The sequence below is a fragment of the Gouania willdenowi genome, chromosome 19 (genome assembly GCF_900634775.1).
Source record: "Gouania willdenowi chromosome 19, fGouWil2.1, whole genome shotgun sequence".
NCBI lineage: Eukaryota > Metazoa > Chordata > Actinopteri > Blenniiformes > Gobiesocidae > Gouania > Gouania willdenowi.
In genome coordinates this window covers 3,694,398-3,704,352 of record NC_041062.1, presented here as the reverse complement: position 1 = coordinate 3,704,352, position 9,955 = coordinate 3,694,398, and the positions used below count along the sequence as shown (strand labels likewise).

At 39.3% G+C, this 9,955-nt stretch overlaps 1 protein-coding gene across 1 annotated transcript; it reads right to left on the bottom strand.

The window, feature by feature from the left end:
• Positions 1-1,236: 1,236 nt before the first annotated feature.
• fbxw10 (F-box and WD repeat domain containing 10) lies at positions 1,237-9,597 on the bottom strand. Its single transcript, XM_028476703.1, has 11 exons — positions 9,134-9,597; positions 7,842-7,979; positions 7,620-7,750; positions 7,387-7,488; positions 7,214-7,320; positions 6,004-6,204; positions 5,809-5,930; positions 4,744-4,898; positions 4,530-4,672; positions 4,308-4,466; positions 1,237-2,959 (listed from the first exon to the last, which is right to left on the bottom strand). Exons 1-11 carry the CDS (start codon positions 9,591-9,593, stop codon positions 2,464-2,466), a joined length of 2,214 nt encoding a protein of 737 aa, XP_028332504.1. The 5' UTR covers positions 9,594-9,597; the 3' UTR covers positions 1,237-2,463.
• Between the last annotated feature and the right edge of the window lie 358 nt (positions 9,598-9,955).

The following is a 9,955-nucleotide window of genomic DNA, read 5'->3' as shown; positions in this document are numbered from 1 at the left end:
TGGATTTAATTTGACTGACGCTGTAGGAACCCTGGTACTGCCTGAGCCCATGTGTGTGTGTGTGTGTGTGTGTGTGTGTGTGTGTGTGTGTGTACTATTGCATTGTTTTCCTGATTTTCTGAAAACCAAATCAAATTAGCTCCTGAAAGAATTGGAGCTTCTATAAAGTGGGACGTCTTAACGTCTCCGTCGGTTCTCCTCATCGACCCTTTGTTATTCACATGTGACCAGCTGCTGGACCTTCTCTCCTCCATCTTCAACCTCGTCGCCCCTAATCATGCCCCCGGACAACGGCGTCTCTGTGGAACAGTACAAAGTCTGCTCACTGAGCCACCACAGAACCCAAAGTCTACTGAGATTTGTTATCTGGCTTCAGTAAAGCCTTTAATACCTCATGTAGAGGTGTGTAGTCAGTACCAGCACAAGGAACATCACATGCAGCCCCTCAAAGGAAAAAAAAAATAGACTTTTATAATGATGTGTTTTTTATTTTTCGGTTCTTAAAAAAATAATTAAAAAAAAAATCATACTTCCACCCTAATCCCTCCTACAAAATATTAAAAACCACTAAATTAGTTTAAACTAATATGATTTCTTTAAAAAAAAAAAAAAGACCATTTTTTTAGAAAAACCTCCTAGTCCATGAGACACTATTTGGCTCCCCGAGTGACATAGTCATAGTCCAGACGGCCATCTTGGACTATATCGTTACCAGCGCATCATCGCGGAGAGTCGCTCATTTGCAGAACACCCAGAATTAACCTAAAGAGGAATTCTTTAATTTGGAATTAAAATTGGAATAAACCAGCCACCGAATTCGAATTTAAGTTTAATTCTGAATTAAATCAGCATTAGGAATTAAGTGTTTACAAGAAGATGATTTAACTGTCATTCTAAATTAAAGAGGAATTAAAGCTCCCATGTAAATGTGGCCAATGTCCTCCCAGACCCCCCACCTCCCAGAACAATCTCCGTCATGTGTCGTGTGTAAACGGTGCTGCCGACTGCCGCCTGTGGCTGCTCCGATGTACAACCAGAGCTCCCAATAAGAGCTTCATACATGTCAGAAGAAACTCCTTGTGTCATGCATTGAAATACATAAAAGGAAAACAGCAAGAGAAAATGAAGGAAATCAGATATGGGAAAGGCACAACTTCACAAGTTCACATCCAACCAAAAATGACTGATTCCACAAAAAAATGTGCAAAAAAAGTATGTGTTGTTTTTTTTGTTTGTTTGTTTTTTATATAATTATGCGCACATTTTGTTTATTAGTAAACTATGTTTTACGTATTTTTATGTGTATACATTATTTTGTTTTTGCTGTGCGCACCTCCAGGTAATGTGGGCGGGGCTTAATTACAGATTGGGATCACCTGTGTCAGCCACATGAAGTATAAAAAAACTGCTCCAACAAATGCTCAGGTTTCTCCCTCCATAACACAATGTTTTAACACATCACATGTCTATGTTTACACTGTTGTAGTAGATTAGCACACCTTAAACCTGCTTTGATTGGTTTCATTGTTTGGGTGGGCGGGGCTTTACCTTTTGTTTTGTTTTTATTATCAATTACTTAATTTACACGCTAACCCTGATGTACATAAGTAATGGAACATAGATATAATGTAACATACTGTATGTATTGTGTCTTCTAATCATGTTATCCTATCAAATGTGTTACAAAATTAAATGAATCAATAAAATTCTTCAGGAAAACTGCTCTCAAACACATATAAAGACTTATTTTCCACTCATCAAGTGATGCAATACTGACCTCTAGTGTGACATTAAAAAACGACATGTCTCTTGGTTACATACATGGGTTTCAAATCAGATTATTAATGTCTGGAAAGGTGGGGAAATAATTCTTCACATTAATTTAAACTCCTTTATTAGGTCTGTGGCCAGGATACCCTTACCCATTAGGAACGAAACACAACTGTATCTTTTTCAAAGTAGAATATATAAGAAGTAAGAAAATGGTTCTTGTGGTCAGCAGAATTGGTGGCAGAGGTGTTTTTGAGCGCATTTTAGGGATGAAACCTGAGGGAGATTTTTGAGATTAATCGCAAATGCATTTATGTCAAATACATTTACCTCAAAACATTTGTTTATGTCATGATTGGTACCAAAATAAATGTCAACAATGACGAGACACATCATTTGGGTCACTTCTAAACTTATTTTGACGTGATGACAAAAAGAGACAAAATTTGGGAGTAATTTTGCACAAAATTGTCCATAACATCGTTAATATACCCTGGTGATACATTATTTCAGGTTTTTGTTGCTGTAGGTTCGAAACGCATCTTGAGAAACTTTAAAGAATCCTTCAGTGGAAATCATCCTAATCATACTAATAGTAGACAGTATATACTCATTGAGTTTGTAGTGTTTAGTACAGATTGTGTCCTTCAAAATATGACCTGGAGACCAAGACCGGACTTGATGCTGTTCTGCTTATCGTGTTGACTTGAGTCTTTCTCTTGTGTTCCTGCTGTCACTGCTTCTTAAAGGTATAGATGCCGGACTCTCGATTGGATCTTGTGAACCCCATGAATATCCGAGCCTGCTGTTGCTCTTTGTGTTCAGGCTCACTTCGTCCATGCGCTGCTCCCTCTGGATGGCGCTGACCGTGAGGAGCATTGAGTCACGCGTTCGAGGGTGATGAGGACCTCTTTTCTTCACCCTTTCACACATGGCCCTCTCACTCATCACCACAGAGTGTCTGACAGTCTCACACCCAGAACACAAACCTTTCCTCTGCTGAACTGGTTTTTGACGGCGGGAACGGGAAAGCAGCTCCTGTCTTTCCTGAATCTTTCCGTTAGCCTTTAGCGATGCTGCAGATTTCACCGAACCTTCGCACCGATCCTCATCATCATCATCATCATCATCCCACAACACGTCGGCAAACTGGTAGAGCTTCACACTGGAAGACGTGTTCACTAATATACTGGGAGGAAAAGGATGGAACAAGGTGATCACACTGGTTTGTTGACCAGGGGGAACATTTGGGACTTGTAAAAAAAACCTGGCGAGATAATGGGTGCACGTCCACGGCCGCTCTGACCCTGCCGTACGTACAAAATCACAAGAAACGGGAAACATTCGTAATGCGCACTGTGACACCACATTCAACTTTGGTTGTTGTAAAGCGCTTTAGTGAAATGTGTTTTATTAGCTCGTTTTCCCCCTCGGTCCACCATGAAATTTGAATCAGTGAATATTCATTATAGACACCGTATGGTCGGAGCAAGGCATTTTCTCACGTCTGAGAAATGAAAACAGGCGTAGGTCGTGCGTACACCCACTGTTATAAATCTGACAGTAATGCGTTTGTTGCTGATTTTAAATGTTTTTATTGATCATTTCAAATGTTTTTACTAGAGTCGTCAAATGTAATGCGTTAACGCATACAATTAATCATTCTAAATTAACTCATTTGCTTTATTTAAACGCAGATTAATCGCATTGTCTGTATGTATGTAGCCTGGAATCACAGCGCTCAGTTCTGGTGGCCGAGCGGGGCAGGACAAACAGAGTAACCATTCAAACCTGATGACAATAGCGCAACAAGCGTAGCTCTTTTTTCCCTAAACAAAGCCAGCAGACAAAAACAGCATGTACGGTACAGACGTACGGTTTTAAAGCCTCTTCTTGTTGTGATTTCAACAATATATCCAGGTCTTTTAAAACAGACAGGCAGAGTGCAGCAGCCAAGGTCTTGTCCGTGTCGGCCGCCACGTTTTTTTTTTTTTGTTTTTTTAATACTGCTTTGCGCAGGGGATACAACGTTTTTTCCTGTTTGGCTCTCATTGGCTCAACCAACTCTGGGGCGTTGTTAATAAGTTGAATATGAATGTTAATAAGCTTGTTTGCTTAAGTAAATGGTTGTAGGAAGATAATCTTAAATATGATCTCAAGCAGTGTACTTAAATAGCAGTACAGAACTAAAATGTTTACAGAACTAAAATGTTTACAACCAATGTTTACATTTTTTACTGTAGGTTTACATCGGCGCTATTTTTCTGCAATATTGCAGAATTGTTGGCGCTTTCAGAAAAAAAATGGAAAAAGTTTTCTTAGAACTTCCTCTTTTCTTCTTTAGAAACATGCAAATAAGCAACTGCAAATAATCGCGATTAATCAAAAATAAAAAGTGTGATTAATCAATGCGCTATACAAATAAATTGACCTCGTCTCGCTTATGCACATCGTGGTTTTTAGCGTACGCCAGCTGAAGTGATCTTACCTACGCACAGTTTAATAAATAAGGCCCCTGGACTCTACGTAGGACTCACCGGTTGTCTGTGAAGTGCGTGGAAAGGATACAGGCGGCGTCCGTCTCTGCTGTTATTGCTTTCAAACAGTCTCCAGTGAAGAAGTTAAAGATCCGAATCTTACCGTCGACACAAGCAGTAACAACACGTAGGTAGAGGAGAGTCAGAGATATGACCTCCCTGTATGGAGAAAAAGCCACATGTGGATTCCTGATAAATGCTTCACATCTTCAGTTTTCTTACTGAGGGTGTTTGAAGGTCATCAGACACTCCTTCGTGTCCTGGTGTTTGCTCCAGGCCGTGACCTTCCCACTGGAATCCCCCGAGAGAAGATGAAACTCATCCAGAAACAGACAAGTCACTGAGCTCCTGTGGACATCGATCACCTGGACGGAGACAATGAGGAGGACGAGCTTGTTTTCTTACATAGTTCAGAAGAAGATGAACCCATCCTCACCCTCAGCAGCACCGCCTCCTCCACGCTCCACACTCTGACCAGGCCTCGCTCACAGCCGCTGTAAACGCTCCGCTTGTTGATCTTTGCACAGCGAACAGGACTCGGGTGCTTGAAAGTCACATCTTTAACCTGCTTTCCAGTCTTTAAACTCCAACCTGGCAACATCACGGATAACTATTATTTTCTATTTTATTGAAAACGTGATGCTTATTTGAAACACTAAATTTGATTGGATGACATAATACTGAAGTTGTGCCATGAATTACAGTCATGGGGAAATTAAATTACATTTCATATAATTCCATAAAATGAAACAGGATAAAATAGATAAAAAATTGTTTAATAAAGATGACAACTGTCTACCAAATTTTAAAAAATGTAAAGAAAATTTTAAATAAAGTAATAACAAAAAACTAGTTAACCCAATTAATAAATGAATACTACTTTAAGTGAGGATTGCACAATCTGTGACATATTTACAAATGTAATTATCTGAACAAACAAATGAAAAATAATATTTCAAAAAGGGGTTTCTAAAATCTACAACTATTGATTTTTAAATGGAAATAAAGAAAAAAGAAAATAAAGAAGGTCTATAACCAATTAAATAAATACATTCAAATATAACTAAATATTCAACTTTTTAAATGAAAATTGGAAAATCAATGAAAATTGTTTTATGATTGTAACTAAATATTATGAAGATAAATCATTATTATTATTATTATTATATAAATTCACTGTTTTTTATGAGGATTACAGATCCTACAACAATTTTTATATGAATATAACCAAATAAAAATTATATAAAATATAATAAAAAATAAATAGTCTGTGTAATGAGAATTGCAAAATCTATGACTATTTTAAAAATGGAACCAAAGAAAAATTAACAAAATAAATAACTAAATATTATTTAATGAAAATCATGATTTTTCCAACTACTGCATCATTTTGGATACAAATAGACATATTTTTAAAATACATGTATTGATAATCAATGAAAATATGCACAGATTGAGGCGTTTATTTGTATAAATGTCCTGAGCATCTAAGCCTGCTAACCTTTCACTAAGCGATCCCTGGCTCCTGAAACCAGTGTATCAGCCTCCACATCCAGACACGTGATGGGGCCTGTGTGACCGTACAGAGTCATCTCACATTTCTCCGTCTTTAAACTCCAACATCTGGAAAAGTCACACAGTTAAAGCCACGTCTTCCATCGTGATTCACTTCCCGAGGTCTTGGGTCGTTGTTCACCTGATGCTTGCATCGCTGCTTCCAGTTATCAGCAGATCTCTGTCCTCACACAGCAGCAAAGCACGAACTCGCCCTACGTGTCCTCTCAGCCCTGCTCCTTCTGTTCTTGAGGCCACGTGAAGTAAACGCACCGATCGGTCCTTTGAAGTTACGGCCATGGCTACACCGCCTTTGTAGTCCAACACTCGGTGACGGTCTTCTCTATACACACACACACACAAGCTTTGTTTTCCACTAAGTTTGGTCGACACACGGGGCCTGTACTACAAAGCTGGATAAGTATATCCAAGATATATCTCCGTTAGGGGGCTTCACCTAACCAAACATTCTCCGTCAGAGAGCCCCTGTACTATGAAGCAGGATATAAATATGTTCACTTGAAGCTCGTTGATTTCACTCCTGTGACAGAGGTGGAGCAATCACAATCACAGACCAATCACAATCACAGGGGAACTGTGGAGATCAATTTACGTCACATTTCAGGAATAATTTGGTAACACTTTGCTTGAAGTTTTATACAGAAAGGCTGACATTTCACTGTCATTATTATGACATGACACCTGTCATTAGCATGGATAAGGTGTCATGAAGGTTAAGTGTTGTTCGTTACCCAACCTCTAACCACGAACCCTAATCCTTTGTTACCCTAACCTTAACCTTACTTAACCCCACGAGATCCCTCCACCTAATCCAAAAAATGCCAACATAGCTCCAAAGGTGTCATAATTTAGCGAACAAATGTGAAGAATTAAAATCCATAATTCAGACCTAAAACAAAACTTTTGCTGCAGAAAAAGCAGGAAGGAAGGAACACAGGCAGGAAGCTGCTGGCACTGTTATTGCGTAAAAGCGTGAGATTATACAATATTAATCCATAGGATAATGAATGGACAGCGATTTAATCAGTTTTACTTTATTACAGCACAGACGTGTTTCTATTCAGGTGGTCCTCCTCATTTTATCACACACACACTGGGATGAGAGCACATTGTTTCACTGTAGTATGTTCCTGCTGATGCTGTCAGCGTTACTATAGTGTATGTATGAATGAGTTTATCCGTAGGTGGGTTAGAGGTTAGGTGTTCAGCCTAAGTTACCATGGTGATTTAGCGCGGTACACCCCATAAATCCCATAAGTTTAGCGCCATAAGAGGAAGTCCAGCTTCGTAGTACAGCCCCTTAACAAGAATCTGGATTAAAATAAACTCACTTAGCCATCAGCACTTCAGTGAAATATAAGCCACAGTACACATTTCTCTCCTCCATTTGCACTGTTCTGGTTTTAACGTGGCTGTAAGCTGCTTCAAACGATGAAACCTGTGAAAACCAATGAGATCATTAGACCAAAAAAAATGTTTCAGGTCTGATTTGTTACGTGTCAACCTTTGGATGAGTTGAATCAGCATCTTCATCCTGCTCATCCTTCATCGGCACCAGGACATCAATGACTTTAGCATACGTTGGGCTGAGCATCGTGTACCTCCTCTGGAACAAAAACAAACAAACAAACAACAAGAAATGAAATATCATCACATTAGGAAACTAATACATTTAGGATGTTTGATTATCCTCTTTGTCGATATTGTCCAATATTAAATTTAGGTCAGGATTTCAACCTTCATCATGGCTTTGATTTTCTCCTGAAAGCTTCTCCTGAATTCCAGCTCTTTTCTGGTTTCCTGTGCAAGGCGTTGCCAGTACGGACAAACCATCATACAGTTGTTCAGTGTTGGCGCCTCCAGCAGACCTGATAGACAACACACAACACATTATTTAAAAGACAAAAGCTGTGAGATGTCCAACACAAGCCCCGAACCTGTGTTTGTCTGTTGACTTGCCTAATATTCTCTTTGATAAACAAACAGGTAAACATCTGATGAAGTCTTTGTATCGGCTGACTCCAGAAAAAGACTTTGATGATCCAGGTACGACCATTAGCGCAGGCTCGTCCAAGTCCTCAGAAGGTTGGTTTCTCCCTTGAGAAAAGAAAGAAAGACAGATATTCAATCATTTTATTTATGAAACACTTTCATACATTTTCAGATAATGATTTTCAAAACAAAAATAGTAATACATGAGAGATTATTGATTAATAAAATTCCAGAACCTGACAAATGTGGCATTTTTCATCAGCAAATTTAACCCAGAATTGTCTTTCTGGTAAAACTTCATTATGTCGTACATCGCCATTTTGAGAACAAATATCGAGATATGAGTTTTGCACCGTATCGTCCAGCCCTAACACACACACACACACACACACACACACACACACACACACACACACACACACACACACACACACACACACACGCACACTAAGAGTTAATTATTACATTTCATAGAGCCATTTTTATTCGTAAAATCATTGTAGTGTTTGCTCAGCAGATATTGCTTGATAAATTGTTATGGGGCAGTTTTGAGAAAATACTTGTAGAAAGAAAGAAAGAAAGAAAGAAAGAAAGAAAGAAAGAAAGAAAGAAAGAAAGAAAGAAAGAAAGAAAGACAGAATTTAGTGTAAATCAGACAAAGGCAACTGGTGGCCCGGGGGCCACATGCGGCCCTCGGTCTAATTTTATATGTCCCCCAAAACAAAATTGTAATTCATAATGTTTGAAGGTGAACAAAAGTACACAAAATGATAACAAAGACACACAAAATGACTACAAAAACAACAACATATACAAAAGGGCTTATTGAAGACACACAAAATGCCAATGAAATTGCACACAGAAAAATTTACAAAATGACAACAACAAAAAACACAAAAAGACAACAATAACACAGAAATATAACAAAAACACACAAAAAGGCAACAGAAATTCGTCATGTTGACAAAAAAAAAAATAGACAAAATGACGGAATGTCTAAAAACACAAAGAAAACCCACACAAAGGACGACAAAGACAAACACCGTTTTTTTTTCCCTGTGTTAATGCTCAGATGGATCATTATTCTAAATGATAACATACATTTTCATAATGTGGCCCTCGGATCAGACAATCACATTTTTGTGGGCCCCTTTCTGATAGAAGTTGCCCATCTCTGGTGTAAATTCATGCCTGTGTGGGTATTCTGTCGCCCTCTAGTGAGCAGAGGAGGGAATGCAGTTCTACATGTCTGATCCTACCGTTAATGTTCATGAATCCACATTTCTCCTGGACGAGAAGGACACTGGTTAAATTAGAAGCCATGCGTAAAAGCTCTGCATCACACAGTAAGAACATCCGACACAGATAGCTGCACTTCATCCATGTTGGACTTCTGTCGAACCACTCCATGATTCCACTCCTGTCCACACCCAGCGGCGTCTGGCTCTGGTTCCCACTGGTGGGACGCGCACGGTGCGCGGGGTAATCCTGGTGTCTTGTCCTGCGGTAAGTGAACAACTTGCACTGGGAGATGCTGAGATGGTTCTGGAGGCTTTGCAGCAGCTGTCCGTCCCCGCAGCGCAGCAGCAACGCCGCTATGAAGCGTCTCCTGAACGGATCACCTGATGTCCACGACACGCGCGTGCAGCCCGGACGCTCAGGAGCGAACACGCACGAGGGACAGAGCCCGCACATGCTCGTGCATCCACCAGACGGCATGTTGGCCTGGTTCACACTTTGTTTTGTTTCTAAGCAACACAGGGTTTACTTTGACTACAATCACCACACATGACTATAGCTGGTTGCCAAGCAACAGGTGCACGCTAAACCAGTGTTTCTCAAATGGGGGTAGTGATGGCATTACAGTGGAGAAAGAGAGAGTGAAAATTAACAAATGTGAGCATGAAAAATGTGTTTTAATGAATTTTAGTTAATGATAATTATAATATTAATGATGAAATGATCTTGATTAGAACATGGAATGAAAATTCGAGTGTAAGTATTGGCAGGAGATGACTGGAAATTATACAAAACTATAGAAATAAAACTATTCTGGAGACACTAAACCAATGTTTTTCCAT

Bases quoted from the DNA above. Each gene is read 5' to 3' on its own strand.
- fbxw10 (XM_028476703.1), bottom strand. From the start codon at position 9,593: ATGCCGTCTGGTGGATGCACGAGCATGTGCGGGCTCTGTCCCTCGTGC. The intron at 7,321-7,386 runs GTTGACACGTAA...TGGTTTTCACAG, and splicing joins CTGATTCAACTCATCCAAAG to GTTTCATCGTTTGAAGCAGC. The intron at 4,899-5,808 runs GTTAGCAGGCTT...TGATGTTGCCAG, and splicing joins CAGGGATCGCTTAGTGAAAG to GTTGGAGTTTAAAGACTGGA.